At 38.7% G+C, this 18,072-nt stretch overlaps 2 protein-coding genes across 3 annotated transcripts in view; one reads left to right on the forward strand and one right to left on the reverse strand.

Annotated features, from left to right (window-relative positions):
• ylpm1 (YLP motif containing 1) overlaps positions 1-17,985 on the forward strand; it is a 41,458-nt gene extending 23,473 nt beyond the window's left edge. The window contains exons 22-39 of the mRNA XM_082506449.1: positions 6,092-6,235; positions 7,938-7,977; positions 8,423-8,463; positions 9,272-9,470; positions 12,777-12,810; positions 13,092-13,134; positions 13,393-13,457; positions 13,569-13,643; positions 13,766-13,821; positions 13,911-14,019; positions 14,263-14,397; positions 15,515-15,585; positions 15,699-15,796; positions 15,876-16,006; positions 16,102-16,175; positions 16,278-16,361; positions 16,507-16,674; positions 16,799-17,985. Of these exons, the coding sequence (XP_082362575.1) occupies positions 6,092-6,235; positions 7,938-7,977; positions 8,423-8,463; positions 9,272-9,470; positions 12,777-12,810; positions 13,092-13,134; positions 13,393-13,457; positions 13,569-13,643; positions 13,766-13,821; positions 13,911-14,019; positions 14,263-14,397; positions 15,515-15,585; positions 15,699-15,796; positions 15,876-16,006; positions 16,102-16,175; positions 16,278-16,361; positions 16,507-16,674; positions 16,799-16,933 (1,702 nt within the window). The 3' untranslated portion in view covers positions 16,934-17,985. The remainder of the gene's footprint in view (positions 1-6,091; positions 6,236-7,937; positions 7,978-8,422; positions 8,464-9,271; positions 9,471-12,776; positions 12,811-13,091; positions 13,135-13,392; positions 13,458-13,568; positions 13,644-13,765; positions 13,822-13,910; positions 14,020-14,262; positions 14,398-15,514; positions 15,586-15,698; positions 15,797-15,875; positions 16,007-16,101; positions 16,176-16,277; positions 16,362-16,506; positions 16,675-16,798) is intronic.
• Positions 114-9,355, reverse strand: LOC309688957 (uncharacterized protein). Of its 2 annotated transcripts, none has more exons than XM_082505049.1 (5): positions 8,830-9,355; positions 7,264-8,560; positions 6,642-6,743; positions 6,024-6,218; positions 114-3,178 (listed from the first exon to the last, which is right to left on the reverse strand). In XM_082505049.1, the coding sequence occupies exons 2-5, from the start codon at positions 8,557-8,559 to the stop codon at positions 3,011-3,013; spliced, it is 1,761 nt and encodes a 586-aa protein (XP_082361175.1). In that variant the 5' UTR covers position 8,560; positions 8,830-9,355; the 3' UTR covers positions 114-3,010. The 2 variants fall into 2 exon arrangements, with proteins under 2 accessions (XP_082361175.1, XP_082361176.1); XM_082505050.1 differs by lacking the exon at positions 8,830-9,355 and having other exon boundaries at positions 7,264-8,314; positions 8,409-8,498.
• Positions 17,986-18,072: the final 87 nt, after the last annotated feature.

An 18,072-nucleotide genomic window follows, 5' to 3' on the forward strand; every position in this document is an offset into this window, starting at 1 on the left:
AATACATGAAATTTCATTTTTTTAATGCAGTCCTTATTGTCACATAAAACAAATAAACTTGAGTGAAATTTAACCGTGAAATTACCAATATCATGCTTTTCTTTCTGCAGGTGCCCAGAATGTGAAAACTGCTGAAGCTTACTGGCGATGAAATTTTGATCAGGGTGATTTCACCAGCTGTTATCTGTTTCTTATTACATTCATTATTACATATATTAGAGGCTTTTATTTCTCTGGATATAAATCAAATCAATATGTAGTTTATAATTCTCTGATACGTCTAGTCTTGCATCCTATCATTATTCTTATGTTTGGGTTCTTTTGCTGTTTTATACTCTTCCTAATTCATGTACTGTATACCTGTAGCAATGTTTCTTGGTCCATCCATAGTTTTAAAGGGACAATAAAAAACACAATCTAAACTTTCTGAGTCTTACTGAATTTATCAGGTGGGTTTTATGATCTACATATTTTGTATAAAATTGTATTTTGTTAGAAATTACCATGTAGATCAGTTGACCTACTTTTATTTTCACATGGCATTTTCTCACACAAAAGCTTTAACACTTTGGATTGCTTTACCCAGTGTCTTTACAACATCTTTAGAAATAGATGATGACCAGTTTGAAATTGGACTGTTGGCAGCATCTGTTGAAATGGTTTACAGTGCATCCCTAACCCTGAAACAAACAAAAAAACCAAACAAACCCAAATTGTCAAAATATGGAAGAACATTTTGTAAGGGAAAAATCAGTCCACTCTGGGTTTGGGGTTCTTAGATGTCCCGTTTTTAAAAAATTTCTGTTACTGTTTTTTGTTGGGGTTTTTTCTTTTTTCTTTTTTAATTATTAGAAAAACAAAACAAACAATTCTAATATTATTTTTTTGCACTCAAAGTCAAAATAAGATGTTGCCTGTACCACATTTTGATTACTATACCCTCACTGGCCACCTCATCCCTGTTACTAGTACTTGGTTGGGCTTCAATTTGCCTTCAGTTCGTGCACATTTTTTCAGCTGCACATCCATAGTGGAGTCTCCCGTTCTACCACTCCCATTCTGAAGGTGCTCTATTTGATTGAGATCTGGTGAATGTGGAGGTCATTTTAGTATAGTAAACGTGTCATGTTCCATAACCAGTGTGAGATGCTTTGAGCTGTTTACATGGTGCATTAGCCACCAACACACAATGGGTACACTTTGGTCATAAAGGGAAGGACAAGGTCAGTAACAGTACTCAGGTATGTCTGGCATATGAATAGTGCTCATTTAGTTCTAATAGCCCTTTTCCATAAGTACCTACTCAGAACAACTCAACATTTTTATTTATTTTTTTAGGGTTTGCCATTAGGTCATAGTACCTGGTATCAGGTACTTTTTTAGTACCTACTCAACTGGGGTTCCAAGCGATCTGAAAATGTGACATCAACACGCTGCATGCCACTGATTGGCTAGACAGGGACGTCACTTGATAAGTCATGAGAGAAACTCCTTCACGAAAATCAAACCCACCATTTTTGAAATCCAGCAACGATGGAAATGGCTACACAGAAACGACACTCAGAGTCTAACGAAAAGCCACAGACTGACTGCAGGTGTACCATTGTCTTGATGTCCACCTTTGTTGTGGCATTCCGTGTTGCATACAAATGGCGTTCAACCGAATTTGTATAATGATCGTACGCACATCAGACGGTACTCTGTTGTCATGGAAAACAAATTGTCAAGCTCCAACTTCTGACTCTACCATCCCAATGTCGCACCAGAAATCAAGGCTTTTTGGACTCATTGGTCTTCTCCTTTCCAATTTAGGTGAGCCTATGTAGCATCAGTTTCCTTTTATTGACTTTAAGAAGTGCCACCCGATGTGGTCTTCTGCTGCTGTAGCCATTCTGCTTCAAGGTTCAATGTGTTGTGTGCTCAGAGATGTTTTTCTGCATTCCTTGGTTTTGACACATGGTTATTTGGGGTTACGTCATAAACCCTAGTGATGGTTATGTGTTAAAAACCCCAGTAGATCAGCAGTTTCTGTAGTACTCAGACCAGCCCAATTGGCATCAACAAACATGCCACATTTAAAATCCCACTTTTTCTCACTCACATTTTTGACTTCAGCAGGTTTGACCATTTCTACATGGCAATTAGCTGATTAGATATTTGCAATAATAAGCAGTTGAACAGTTGTACCTAGTAAAATGGCTTCTTAGTGTGAAATGTATAGTTTCCCAAACTATTTTGTTTTTTTTTTTTGGCCCCTGTTTGCTGTTGAAATCAAGCACATCAGGATTTTATTTTTTATTTTTTTACAATAAATTTAATCTGGATTACCGACATTGTTACTGGAGTAACTGAAGGACACAACAAGGATCGACGGTTACAAACAGACAAATCACTTCTGATGAAGGATTAAATTGGCTTTGGACCATTGGTTGAAGTGTGCCATGTGGTAAATGAATGGATGGATCCAGGTGGTAAGTATGGAAGAAAGCAAGAAACTATTCCTTTTTGTATTAATCCTTTATTAATACTTTAACTGGTTCACTGACATTGTAATTGTAGAATTGAAATGGTTTGTGTTCTATATATTTTTGTCATTTTGTTTGTATGTACAGTAATAAGTTCTGTTCCATCAATATTAAAGATTTTGTAAATTCCTGGTTTGGAATTTATTTTGTGCTTTTTACAGAAAACAAATTGTGATCTGTGACTCGTCATGTCAACAATAAAATATTTTTAATCATGTAAAATATGTATTGTTGCTATATAATATAGCAAAATACATGCATCTATCCAGCCAATGATGAAACAAAAACGATTGACAGTAGATATATATACACCCCACTGCCATCAGTATGGCAGAATCTACATTACTTTTCAGATGGCCAATCTTTGTTTTTAATTTAATAATAATAATTTTTAAAAAGTATTATTTTTTTTTCCCCATGAAGAAATGAGTAAGTCCACATTGTGACCGGTCACTGTGGCACATGATCATGTCGTCTCCTGGTTCTTATACAGAGTGATGACTTTTGAATTCAGCTGGTACATCAGTGTCCAGTTTACAGATCACCTTGTAGATTGCCTTCTTCCAGGATGGATCACGATCTTTGCCCATTGAAATGGCAACGTAAAACTCTCTCAGTGTAATCTCAGCAACTTCCAGGAATCTGTCGGGCACCTGTGAATCCACACAAGAATTTCTTTAATGGGGGAGAGAGGGAATATCATTCCTTTGCTGCCATTCTGTTCAGTCTGTCGTCGACAGATAGTGTGAATTGTATATGGCACTATATTTTAGATGTGACTCTAACCGAGAAAATTCAGGTAAGTAACAAATCAGGTCTTAGCACAGAGACTGAGAACAAAATTAAAGGAAGTGAAATGATCAAGAACAAATATTATTTTAGCAAGTTTCCCTGACACTGATTCAGCCTTGTCCCAAACTAAGGTTTATGGTCTGGGATCAGGATTAATCTATGTTTGGGAAACTGAACCAATGAGTATACAACTACCTGTGCTGTAATCAGCTTTTCTTATTTTGCAATGTGAACCTTTAAGTGTTTTAAACTACTGTCATGTAACAAAATAAAAGTGCATACACAAATTTTCCAAAATGGACCTGATAAGCAATGTTATGTTATTTAAAGATATGCAATTGTTAAATCTGGTGAAATTTCAAATGAGTACAGCGAGAATATAAGTGATTATAATAACGGTGGGGTTTGGTATGGATATTTTTTTTAACATTTAAAACATATGCACAAAGATTAAAATCTTATTTTGCACAAACTCATGAGAATATATTTGTGACGCCAAGAGTATTTGAACAACATGTCCAGAGTTTAAAGAAATGTATTTATTAGCAACAACACTCAATAAGTTCTATTGGTGGATTTAATGAACAGGTTTAGGATGTATGTATAACATCAGTTTTTCTTTTTCTAGCTGATGTACTTTATGTCACTAACAGCTGACACTAATATGTGAGATGGAATTGCAATACTTGCTGTGTAATTAGTGTTAACCATATATGGACTGTGCTAAATTATACAAAATTTCATTGTGCATAAAAAAAACCTCCCTATTCGAATGGCAGTTATTACTTTTACAGGTTTACTCAGTCCAGTTGCACAGCTAGCACAAGTATGTCTAATGACGAATCATTTTTTTCCTTTTCTTAACCAATCTGTTTGACATACTTGTAGCTCCTCTTATGCTTGCCGTGCTGTCTTTGTCTTCTCCCACTCAAAGCACAATTTATAGGTTTAATTTCTCTGTTACTCATTTGGAAATTAGAGGAATACTCGTGTTAAAGCTTAAAACAATTTCAGTTCCTGGAAAACTAATGAATAAAAAATATAGATGAAAGTTCTTAGTTTTTAGTATATGTTTGTTTGGTAACATTGAAACAAACAATAACTAAACATTTTCAACAATTCCACTAAGCCTAACAACTCTGGTAATCACATGAAGGTGTAGATTTTATTAGGCTGATTCTGATTTCTATCAAATCATGCTGAAATTGTCTCAGCCTTTAAGATCTACACGGAAATGTGTTTTGATTTAAAAGTTGGACAATAAAGAAAAATAATGGTTGTTTTTATTTGCAGAAGTGGGAAATCATGTTGCTTCATTAAAACTCATCACTGTTTTTAATGGTTTAAGTCATACTGAGCACATATAAATGACTACAATCTGCTATTTAATTACCAGTGATTTAAGCTTCTCAGTACAAACAGTCATCATCAGGACGTTTTAGTCCATTGTACTGATCAGCTCTGTTCACAGTGCTGACATTTACTCTGTATTAATAAATGTGCATTTTCAAAGCAAATCTTTATTTAATATATTACTAAGTGCCCTGACTTATTTTTTCTTCAGTAAAGCTTGTCACAGCTGCTTCATCGAAGTGCAACACTCACATCAATATAACATATTAAACCTTTCTTTATATGAACTCTATGAAATAATTTGTGTCATTTGACCTTTTATGATCTCTGTGCATTAACAGCTCAACATGGGCACATTATGAATTAGAAAAATAATCATCGTGACCGTCTGAGAGAAACCATAAGATCAGAATAGGTCAATTTCTGCTTTCTCTTCATCAGTAGTTACAAATTATTAGGTTGTTTACAGTTTTGCAAACTTAACATTAACTGGGTGAAACATAACGCTTAACATCTTACTCTCTTATCCTGTTTCACTGCAGTCAACTGTTCAATAAAGGAAAAAACACTATATTTGTACTATACATAGGTGAAAAAGACCTCTCCACATGGGGGTTAAATCAGACTGTAGAGAAAATTCTTACTTTGAAACATGCTTCTTGGGTTTTTTTTGTTTTTGTTTGGTTGTTTCTAATTATTGCGTATTTGCTGCAGTTTCACACAATTTGTACCATTTTCAGGTAAAGTTCACATTTTGGAAAGGTTAAATAAACATTTTACTCAACCCTTCAAAGCCTGAACGATTAAATAATTGCCAGAAAAAATTTTTATTTTATTTTTTTACAAAATTCTGGGGTATTTAACGAATCTATTATTTATTTTTTTTAAACTGAATTTAAATATTAATTTGCGTATATTTTTGAGTTTTAATTTGTTTTGTATTTGCTTTTAATATTTTTATTTATTTGTTTTCCAATTTAATACTTAGAAAAGCTTTTTATTTTGTATTTTTAGCAAATAAAAAAATCTCATGTATTAAATATGAAACACCAGGCTTTAAGGGGTTAAAAAAGAAAGAATGAGAATTACGTAACATCTACACAATATTAGTCATAATAATGTAATGAATCTTGGTAAGCTCTATTCCTTTATTACTTTTTCTGAAACCGATACGGCGACATAAAAAAGAGGAGCTGCAGATACAGTGGACACAGTACAGTGTTTCTAAAATAAAGATGATGCATGGTCAAAAATGAGGCTATAAATTAAGGAATACCTGAGTGACACCTCACGACTCGCTTTTAGGAAGCAATCAGTGTGTTAGAGTAAAACAAGTCCTCAGTTGTTCCTCACCTGGAAGTCGCTGGCTTTGTTGTAGTGCCTGTTGAGAGCCCTGAAAAGTTCTGATTCTCTCCCCACAGTCAGACCCCTTACGTCTGCCACTCCTTCGATGAGAGCGTGTCGAGCAAACTTCTCCATCTGGATGTAGTAAAACTCCCTGAAGTTACTGAACCACTTGATGAGCTGAGAGGTGATGGAGCGCGTGAACTGAGGAGGAAAGAAAGGTAAGTGAGCTTGTCAAATGTGACAATGAACGTTGTTGTTTTCTGATTTGTATGTTTTACAGTGCACACTACAATATGTGAAGCAAATAAAATCACCCATGAAGCTATTTAACTGTCTTCTGTTTTTTTTTTAACACACTGTGAATTATATGATGATGTCTTTGGTTTGTGGATTATGATGCTGAAAACGATGTAATAATAAATCCAAAGGTTACAGAGGACTCTTTGTATGTTTTCAGGTTGAGACTTTTCTCCCAAAATGGAAAGTAGCATTGCTGTTGCTCAAATGCAAAATGAAAGAAATTGTATAAATCTGTAAATGCAGCACATGTAACATGTTTTCTACTCTGTGAGAAGGACGATAACACGACATGTGCAAGAATCCAACTTGCAAGCCATCTCTCACCTGTACATCATGGAAACACATCTTCAGCACAAGTGAACTCGGGTAGCGAGTGTAGAAAAACATAAGCTTTGCTTTCTTCAGATGGTTTGTGGTCAGACCCTCCTAAAATTCACCAGCGTTAAGGACGAAACGCAAAAACAAGATATTTTCTCTCCAAAACTGATTCATTTATAGCCAATATACGATGAAAATGTTGATTCCACAATGGGTAGGTTTATTGTCTTTTTCTTTAAAAGGGGTGGCTGGGAATCAGGAGGTCCAGCAGATCATTGACTAAGTAAATAAAGTTTATTTGTAAGTGCCTTTTAGGACAAAACCAGTCACAAAGTGTTTAAAAGAGGTATTAAAAACAGGGTCACCTACCGATTGGAAGGCCAGTGGTTCAATCCCTGGCTCATCAAGTCCACATGCCTCAGTGTCCTTTTTAACATACTGAACCCCAAATTAAATTGATGTGTTTCTGCTTGATAGAAAGTATTTAAATGAGACTTATAGTACTTACAGTAAAGACTTTAAAGACATCTGCGTGAGATGCTACAGTATTCAGATATATTGGAGGTGTTCTGTCATTGCTAAGTGCTACTTAAAGCCACAGGTTAACACAAGAAATTAGAAAGGATACATTCAGCATGTACAGGTTGCTTTTCACCAGGCTATCAGACTCTGTCTTCACATGAAGGAGACCAGTGCTTTCCAAAATCACCGGATCTGCAGACACAGCGTGAGTCTGTGGGCTTCTCACAGATCTGGAATTGACCTTTGATCTCACTTTAACTGACTTCCAGCCTTCTTCTGAGTAACTGTCCTGTAGGCTCTTGAGAGCACGGTGATTCTTCTCTGATGCTTGAGATTCCTGCAGGGCAGAGTCAACGATGAGGAAATTTGGAGATTTTGGACGGTGGTGAGCTGGTAACCTGGATCTTTCCAGTTCGTGTTTTTGCACAACCAGAGACAGAGCTTCTGTTTGAACATCTGGGGTTTGCACCTCTGGAGTCCCACAACATGGAAGTCTCAACTTATCATCATCACTGCTCACCGATGGCTGAAGAGGCGTACCAGTCTCTACATTTTCCACTTCATATGGCGATGTCTGTAAAAGCGGCACACTTTTGAAAATGGAGTCAACGCTCTTGCTGACAACTCTGGACAACTCGTACTTTAGAACATCTGCCATTAGCCTTATTCTGGCCGGTTTGGATTGAAAGTAGTTCATCAATTTAACCTTCTTCCATCCTTGATATTTTAGACTCGAACTGCTCTCAAACTCACTGTACAAATCTGTAAACGCATCACCAGATGTTTTGATGGAATCATGGGCTTCTCTCACTCCATCCAGGTGAGTAACCTTTGTTCTGAGCTGCCTGGGGTGCTGATGCTGGCTCTCCAGCTGCTTTCTTGTTACCTGGCTTTGAGCCGTGCTTTCCATGCGTTTCTGAAGGAAAAGTGCTTCTTGGATCTTTTCGTCATTGTGCGTGCAGTCAGTCTCTTTACGCTCCTTCGTTTTCACTTCTGTGTCGTACATATGAGTAGGGCTGGTCATACCTTTGATTATATTTTCTACTCTCGCACGCTTTGCTTGATGGCCTCTGTTCAGGTTCCAGTCATGGTGACCATAAGAAGTGGGTGCGGGAGACGGGTGTCTTCCCATGAATAAAGATCCACTGGTGCTGCCTCTGGATGAAGTAAGATCCAGTTGACTGGAATACATCAAACCAGCAACTGCACTGCTATAATGAGCACTATCTGGTAGTGTTTTCATGTTCTCACCTTCTCTGTGTAAGGTCAATGAAACGCCTGACGAATCTGAGTTTGATGGCATGAGGTCAGGCTGAAAAGAGGAGAGATGCTCTGCAGCACAGCCATCCAGGCAGATGTTGCTGGAGGAATACATGGCTTTGCTCCAAACACTCTGATTCATTCTGGTAGGGTTAAAAAGACAAAAGTTAAAAAAAAACCCACTTATGAATAATAAAATGCATGCAAGTAATAGCAGGAAAGAGAACTTGGTACAGCTAGTGGAGACATCTTTCTCACATATACATGATATCCCTTTTTAGGTTGCAGGTTACCTCATTTTTAAAAAGTGTCTATTTAATTGAAATCAAACTAAATAAGTAAAAATACAAACAGATATTAAAGTATCATCAACATGGCATCCTTTTTACTCGATATGCAATATAAAACTTACCTGTCTTACAGCTCAGAGGAAGGGTGCAGGTCTGGGTCCTGGAGGAGGAAACTCGGTTATTTGTAGTGGTACAGCAGAGAGCGCTCCAGAAAGCAGGAGGTGTGTTCTAGCATGTCAGCCTATCCCGTCCCCGTAACCTACCGCATTGTTAATAAACATATGAATCTTTGAAGGCTAGTAATGAATAAATTGTTACTTCTTTATGAGTGTATTCATTCATTGTGTCTGTTTTCTTGTTTCTCTAACACCGTGGTCTGCATGATGTGTTATCAATTATAAGTTGTTTTAGTATAGCATGCAGACATGGTACAGTCCTGTTAAATAAATTATTTTCATTATGTTATAATAAGAAAAGCTAAATTTATTTAATTTTAATGACAATATTTAAAGGATTAAAGTTCATGGTGAGGCGAACTATGACCGGAGTGTGAGTAATATCCAGTCTGCTTCCACCGCCCGCTACGGTGGACCCCTCCAGTCCAGCCGCAGTGGTTCCTCCCATTCATAGAGCTCTGCCGGGCTTCCGTACCGCCGCTTCAACCGCTGTCAGGACCAGGCAGACACTCCCCGGCCACGCTATGTTATCGCGATCTCCGCGTGTTTACCGGACGCTGTGCCGCTCCCTGTCAGCGGCTCGTCAGGTAGGCTGGGAAGAAATAGCCAAACGAGTCTGTGTTTTAAAAGCGCTTCGAGGAGTTACAACATGGCTAGCTTGTTAGCTCGTAAACGCAGGGCCTCGTCACCAGGGACAGACCTGCAGGCACACTGACTGAGAGGCAGCACAAGTTTGTGAAGAGGTCCCGCACACCCACCCGTTCACTGTCCCGCTAACTGTTTTGTTTCTTGGTAGTTTTGAAAGCCCAGCAGTTGCTGTACACTGCTATATGTGACAGGCACAGTCTGAAATAGGATGATGTTTGTGTGTAGAAATAGCCCGTGTCCGACGTGTGTGTAACAGATAGCATGGCTTTTCCTTCACAAGTCCAGCAGTGCGTGCAGATGCATGTGCTGAAATATGAGCTGGATGGTACTAAGTGTCTCCTCAGAGTTGAACTGTACTTCTCATGAGTGTGTTGTCAGTGAGTTCAGTCTGCAGAGCTGTGCTGATAATGGTTATCTTGGCTATCAACACAGCTCCTGGTTGAGCTGTGTTGGTTATCAGTTACTTGGAGTGCAGATTAAAGGCTGGCATTTTCCCTGAAGCCTCAAAAAAAAAAAAAGTGTGGACTCCTCTTTAAGTCATGTTGGTGGCTTTGCGATGACACAGTTGTGCTGCATGCTTATTTTTTTAATACTGCACACACATCAGCTGGATTTTTATAATAGGAATGCACAGATTTTTAGGCTCTCATTGACTTTTTTTAAATGATAGCGGGCTATGGGGAAAATAAGTTTCCCTGCAGTTGGCACTAACAAATGTTTTATTTGTTGTGTTACAACATTTTTGTGTCTAAAGATGACATTAGGGCAGTTTAGTTCATGAGGTAATAAATACAGTAACAGAATAAACAAAACAAATAAACAAAAATTTGCCAAATGATTAATTTAAAAATACACGTGAGGCCAGAATTTCACAATCGGTACATCCCACGCTTACAAGTAGGGCTCTGATGAATTGTTGTTTTAATTAGTCAATCTAAGTTATAGTTAAAGGTACAGTGTGGGAAATTTCAACACTAGATGTCAGTAGATTGCAGTCAACTGAATTCTGTTTTTGTACTATGGTGTACAAATCGGTTTATTATGTATGTGGCTAGCCTCTAGCCATGTATATAAAACACTAGAAGGTGGAACAGTGACGTTTATCTCGTCCACTGTGGATAAAATGGCAAGGCATATGTTTTTATTGCATTCATTCTACATTTATGACAAGGGATTCATTTCTTGGAAGACGTAATTACACACTAGTCACTGTATATTTATGAGTACAATATTTTATTTACCATTTAATAACCTAGAAAAACTGACTGTACCTTCAAATTTCATTAGTGAGGTGGTTCAAGAGTAGGGCTGCCACAAACAATTATTTTAATAGTCGACTAGTCACCGATTATTTTTGCGATTAGTCGACTTATCAGATCGTGCATCAATTGGATGTAAAACGTACAGCTTATTGCACCAGCAGCATCTGCTCTTATATAACTATCATTAGCTTACAGCTTTAAGTTTAAGGTATGTGCTCTCACCGGCTCTAGTGAGCCTTGCCCCCTGCTAGCTATCGAGCTAGTGGGTAACAGACGTCTCCGAAAACGTCGGAGCGCTTTTGAAAATATGTGGTGTCTTGATAAACTGAGCAGATATTTGAGGCTTACACAGCTACATTCTCGCCTGAAAATATGTTGAATGTTTATTTTGTGACCCAGAAAGAATAATAAGAGTAATATTAAAACTAACTAGCTGCCGCCATTGTTGAAAATTGAGCAGGGCCGCGCTATGAATTCTGGGACACTGCTTCTTCTTCTTCGGAGTTTAACGGCAGCTGGCATCCTTGAACATGCAATGCTGCCATTTTCTGTTTCAGTCCGTTGTTACACTCTTAAATACTACTACTTATTCCTGCGTCTTTTGGGATCTTACAAAGCTTCAAACGACACGTCGACTATTAAATTAGTCGTCGACGATTTTGATAGTCGACGTAATCGTGACTAGTCGACTAATCGTGGCAGCCCTATTCAAGAGCAGGAAAAGACACAAAACAAGCTGGTGTACTTCTAGTGCTGGTTGCATAAAATCTGTGCCATTTCAAATACAAATATTAATTTCAGAATCAGAATACTTTATTGATCCCTAGGGGAAATTATTTAGATTTGTTTTCATGCGTGCAACTCCGATGTCGCACAGATGTGTGGTGAATCCAGTTATGACAGTCTTCAAAGTTTCTCTTTCTCATATCTAGCTCAGATGGGAAACAGTCCACTCGAGCCATGTTCCCACGGCTTCATTTGGTTTAGGTGTGGTGCTGCCAGGATAGGGCGTGCAGGAAAACGGGACATCCACTTAATGTCCGATCAGACACGCGTGACATTTGTGTTCTCACGTGCACGTCCACCAGGTAACATCTGGAAAAGTTTGCATTCAGTTAAGCAGGGTGTGTAATCACGTAAAAGATCTGTATTTTTTAATTCCATATATTATTTTTACTGGAAAAACGCTTGGGGACACACTGAAAGCGGTAACGCAGGATGAGCCAGTGGTTTATCAAGCTGTTAACACTTGGCTGCGTGCTCCGAGTACTTTGAATAGTACTTTCTGACAACTCCACCCTGCTCCGGCAAGCCCAGAGTAAGCAAGTTTAGCTCTGGGGCACAAGTGACACCGCCAGACAAACATTACTGTAAAAGCAGTCATAACTAGACATACCTCTCCTCTAAAATACACAGACGACTTATATCAGGCTGCAGCGGAGTGGCCTTACAGAAGCCTGTGTTGTCAGCACTGGAAAAATCTTGTGGCTATAGCTGAAATTTAAAAGTATGAAGGATTTTCAGACTGTTTATCTTCCACTGGGGAAAAGTGAAAAGGGAGAGAAGAAAGAGTGAAAGAGAATCAATCATTACAGCGCAGTAGATGTTTTTTATTGGCAATATTGTATCGATACAGAGAGACCAAATGTCGTTATTTCATTTAAATAAATGAAAACGTAAAAGGTGATTAACACATTGTAAAATAGCAACACCTGATCAAGTAATTCACTGAAAATGAAGCAAGATTTAAATTTTCTCTACACCCTTAATCGAATAAGTGGATGGATGGGACAGTGAGTGGGTGGATAACTGCGAAGTTATATCTTCTGGTCAAAAAAAAAAAAAAAAGCACAGCCTCTGTAAAAAAAAAAAAAAATTTAAATCGAAATGAAGCAAAACAGTCTGCAGTTTATTAGAGGATGAAAATAATTCCTAGTTACAGCTGCTCTAATTAATCTAATTCTTTTTTTCATATCTTTACAGCTCAGTGATGTGCTGGTCCGACAGAAAACATCAGGTAAGCATGCTTGAGTGGACGGAGCGTTCAGGTGGATTTTAGAGCCTGGATTTCGGGCCACTCTTTTTATCCGGTCTCTCATGAATAACCATGCTCAATTAGCGGGTTGTCTGAAGCAGAATAAGTAATGCTGGCTGAATGGCGAAGATGCCTGAGGAGCCCACAAGTGGTTAACTGCAGCTTTCAGAAAGCTCCACTCATATCTTATGTTAGAGCATGAGGAAAAGCAGCGGCAGTTTGTGCTGATTTTCTTTCCGTGTCTTTTGTTTGTTCCCCTCAAGGCCACACCATCTGCAGCCAGATCGTTTACAGGAAACCTCAGCCGTAAGTTTGTTTCTCATGTACACAAAAATGTCGTCCGCTGTACAGAATGAATCGAAATATTTGATCTTTAAGTGTGACAGTGCTGCATGTGCTTTTTAACGCCGTCATTTAACACTTAATGTGAGCTAGACCTAATCAAAAATAGATCAGCCGGGTGATAAATAATACCACACACTGAATCCCTTAATACATGCTTTTATCTATGTATTTTTTTTTGTTTTTTCCAATCAAAATAAATCCCTTCTTCTTGACATTTAGATGTGATTTTCCATCATCAGCCAATATCTACCAAATAAGATACTTTAAGACATCTGCTCACCACAGTATGTATCACATCTATGTCTTTAACCAATGTCAGCATCATGCTTTGTATCTGTTCTGCATTTAACTGACTGCAAAATGTTTTTGCATTTGCTTGTTTTTTTTTTCCACAGGGGATGAAGTGGTCACAGTCAAAACTCCTGCATTTGCAGAATCAGTTACAGAGGGGGATGTGAGGTGGGAGAAAGGTTGGTGTGTATAAATATGCCACAAATGACTGACCGTGAGAATAAGCCGAATATTGGTGGTAAATGTTCAACACATGCGATGCATGCTTTCGGATTGATTGTTTTTATCGATTCATTTCCAGCTGTGGGCGACTCCGTGTCAGAGGATGAAGTGGTTTGCGAAATCGAGACTGACAAGGTGTGACAGAGGAAACGTGAGACGGTCTATTTTTGGAGGGTGGGGGTGTTGTTAAAATTACGACAGATTTCTTTGTCTTGTGCTTCCAGACCTCGGTGCAAGTCCCCGCTCCTGCAGCCGGTGTCATCGAGGAGTTACTGGTGCCTGACGGAGGGAAGGTAGAAGGAGGAACGCCTCTCTTTAAACTCCGGAAAGGAGGTTTGCCTGTTTATTTTCAGTAACTTGAGCCCAGTTTACAATACATGGGAAAAATCAAAGACAGAACATGTAATATTAGTTCTATTTGGTGTTTAAAACATGTGTGTTGCAAATTTTGCTGTGAATGTCCTACGGATGAGAAAAAAATCGGATTTTTAATGTTATGGAAATTGGAAGCAAAATATAATATGGCAATCATTGCACCTATACTGCATTTGTCCTTCTCTACTTCTTTCTTCTCAGCTGTTGCTGCCAAAGCTGCCCCCTCCCAAGCTACAGATGCACCACCTCCAGCAGCCGAAACCTCTCCTCCACCTGCAGCCCCAGCTGCCACTCCTCCAGCACCACCACCACCACAGCCCGCCCAACCCAAGCCTGGTGTGTAGTTTTATGTAGTTGCTGACTGTGTATTCATGTGTACCTCTGCATCTTTTTAGGTTACAATTAGTGCTGTCAAAATTAACACGTTAACACAAGTTAATCCGCCATCACGGTCAACACGATTAAAATTTTTAACGCATCTGGAGTGCAGAATGACTCAAAATCCCTCAAATGTTTCTGTCAACGCATTTTGGGCAGGTTGTCCAAGTAGAGTTACCTTCGCACATGCGCAAATGGGCAGTAGATCTGGTGGTGACGGGCAGCTGAACCAGTCAACTCAATATGGAAGATTATAAACGCACATTGGGCTTCTAACACGTCACCCAGCTTGCGACAAATCACTCACGCAGCATCGGGGGCTCAGTAAGTCTACCTCGGACATATTGACTGACACAATTGTCAAGTTGCGACAAACTGCAGACGTATTAACATAATTGAGAACACGTGCTTTACAGAGCTTTTGTTCCTCGTTTTAAGGACTTGAAGTGACTCCCCAAGAGTGACAGAGAGAGTTTTTTGTTAACATTAATGTTCAAGATGTTCAATAAACATGTTAAGTGTGTATATTTTCCCTTTTTTCTCGAGTCTGTTTGCTCATGCAAAATGAAATGCGATTAATATAGAATAAAAATGAATGATATTTAATCATGATTAATCAAAATGAATCCACAGTAACCCTGTGTAATGAATCTGATTAAACATCTTAATTGTTTGACAGCACTAATATATATTAGCATATAGGTTTGTTTTAAAAGGTGTATTTCACAGGAGAGAACCTGTGCTAAAAGACTGAAGAAAACTATTCCAATTCTCTTTGAATTTAAGCACACATTCTTTGTGTCTTTCTGCATTTACTTCATTATATTGCATGAATGTCAGTTACAAGCTTAAATATAAAGTTGAAAAAATGTAATTGCAACCAGGCTATTGATCAAGTAAATGCGATTAATTACAGAAAATTGTACGATTATCTAGTTAATTTTTTTAAATCTATTGACAGCACTAGTTACAATCAATTCATGTTGGCTCTCACACCTTTGTTTTACAAGAGCTATGTATTAATCAATGAATGATTTTTGTTTAATTATTAATATGTCTTTATGTTTTTACTTAGTTTCTGCTGTCAAACCCACTGTTGCAGCTCCAGCCCCCACAGCAGCTCCAGGAGTGAGAGGAGAAAGCAGGGTAACACACTCGTTGACACAACATTTCATATATTCCTCTGTTACGTCAACGTCTGTAATAATTTGGCCTCAAAATACAGCAGCATAACGACGACCGTTGTTTCCCGTGTCCAGGTGAAGATGAACCGCATGAGGCTGAGGATCGCTCAGAGGCTGAAGGAGGCTCAGAACACCTGCGCCATGCTGACTACCTTCAATGAGGTAGACATGAGGTGAGCATCAGTCCAGATTTTTTGAGCTGTACCTAAGGCTCCCGATTTCCATCTTTTTCTCCAATGTTCAAAATTTCAGCAACATTCACGAGCTGAGAAAACTCCACAAGGACGCCTTCTTAAAGAAGCACGACACCAAACTGGGTTTTATGTCGGCGTTTGTTAAGGCTGCTGCACACGCTCTGATCGACCAACCAGCCGTCAACGCTGGTAAGAACACACAAACATCTCCACTCTCACACACTCAAGCGGCCAACTTTACTGATTAAAACTTCTTTTTGTTATTTTACAAAATGCTTTTGCAGTTATTGATGACATAACCAAAGAGATCGTCTACAGAGATTATGTAGATATTAGCGTTGCCGTGGCCACTCCAAAGGTATGAGATTTGAGTCTCTGTAAACTGCTGTTAGATCTCTTGACTCCTTCAATTTTTGCTCCAGGTAACATGGATCAGACATTAACCAGGTTTGACTTTTAGGGGCTTGTTGTACCTGTGATCCGGAATGTTGAGACCATGAACTTCGCTGACATTGAGAAAGCCATTAATGCTCTGGGAGAAAAGGTAAATGATGAGAGACAGCACAGACGTCCTAGAATCATTTCGTTTTGAACCATTTCATCTCACTGGGAAAAGCAGTCTTTCAGATATTTGTTGTTCCTGTGCACCCCTGAATAAATGAGTAATTCCTTTGCGTTTTGTTCCTCAGGCTCGTAAAAACGAGCTCGCTGTCGAGGATATGGACGGAGGCACTTTCACCATCAGCAACGGTGGCGTGTTTGGCTCCATGTTTGGCACGCCCATCATTAACCCACCGCAGTCTGCCATCCTGGGCATGCATGGCATCTTTGACAGACCTGTGGCCGTCAATGGCAAGGTGAGAATTGTGTTAACTGATGAAATACAGAGCTCTTCTTTCTTTAAATTATAATCCTAGAATCAGTATACAGTTTTTCATATATAATATTTTTAAGACTACTAACTACTGTCTGCTTTGGCAGGTTGAGATCCGGCCCATGATGTACGTGGCATTGACGTACGATCACCGACTCATTGACGGCAGAGAAGCCGTCACCTTTTTACGCAAGATCAAAGCGGTGGTGGAAGATCCAAGAGTCCTGCTCCTGGGAATGTGACGTTTCCGCCACTAAATTCTTATTTAAAGATACTCGGCTGCATAAAAATGAACTCCACATCACAGAAAACGCACAAAATAGCCTGTACCACTATTGTTTTTTACAAGTGTTGATACTACAGGGGCGTACCGGGGTTGTGTTCCAATGCTCATTGCACTTAAATGCATGACATTACCTGTAACGTATCTGTCAAGTTGCCTAAATTGATGAAACTAAAAGTTTGCTACTTTGATCAGTAATTCTTTTACGACGTTTGAATTAATCAAATGGAAATAACTTCAAAAACAAGACAAAACTCTGGCTTTAACTCCACATAAGCCTGTCTAAAGATGCGTTATGAAGCCTTCAGATGAATGAAGCGGTATGCAAACTCACTCTCATCACAGTTGTATAATCATAAAACAGAATGGCTTTTCCAGACAGCAGCTGCTTGCATAACATTTCCCCCCCGCTTGTTAATTAGTGCTCTTGCGCCACTTTTTCCACAGTAGGGCCGAACAGGGATAATTCAGATTAGTTCAAGATGTTGATGTTAACACAGGTTTCACAGATTGCTTTGGTTAGACACTGTAACCGGCAACAGCCTGGAGAAAATGAGTCAGTAACCAGGAAACCAGGTCTTTGTATGGAACTTGTGTGTACAGCAGTGCCATGCCTTTAAGTCCACATCAACTCTCTGTTTGACTTGGTTTAATCATATTCCTGCCTGTCCTGTGTTGTATATAGCGATCTAGTATAAACTTGCCTCGCTCACTGTTGTCAAGGTTACATGCGCTGATCCAACTGTTATCAGTTATTTAGTAAAACAAACGAACATTTCATTTTTGTTCAGCAGAAACTGTACATAACAAAAACCTCATGCTTTTTTACCTAGATGCACACAATTTGTTACTTTATGAAAAATATGTTCGAAGTAAAGTTCAAAGTGCACAATTTGCAGGTTTTTATGCTGGAACATTCATTTTCATTGTCCAGTCTCGTATATGAAATGCTTCTACTTATTTAAAGAAACAATTTCAAACATTAAATCTCTTGATTTATATGTACTGAAACTTGTCTCACACTTTTCTTCTTCATGTTCATACATAGGTGTTCTATTCTCCTCATGCTATTTTCAAGAAGTCTCTGAAGAAGTCTAG

The sequence above is a fragment of the Aulonocara stuartgranti genome (assembly GCF_965226115.1).
Source record: "Aulonocara stuartgranti genome assembly, chromosome: 15".
NCBI classification, from domain to species: domain Eukaryota; kingdom Metazoa; phylum Chordata; class Actinopteri; order Cichliformes; family Cichlidae; genus Aulonocara; species Aulonocara stuartgranti.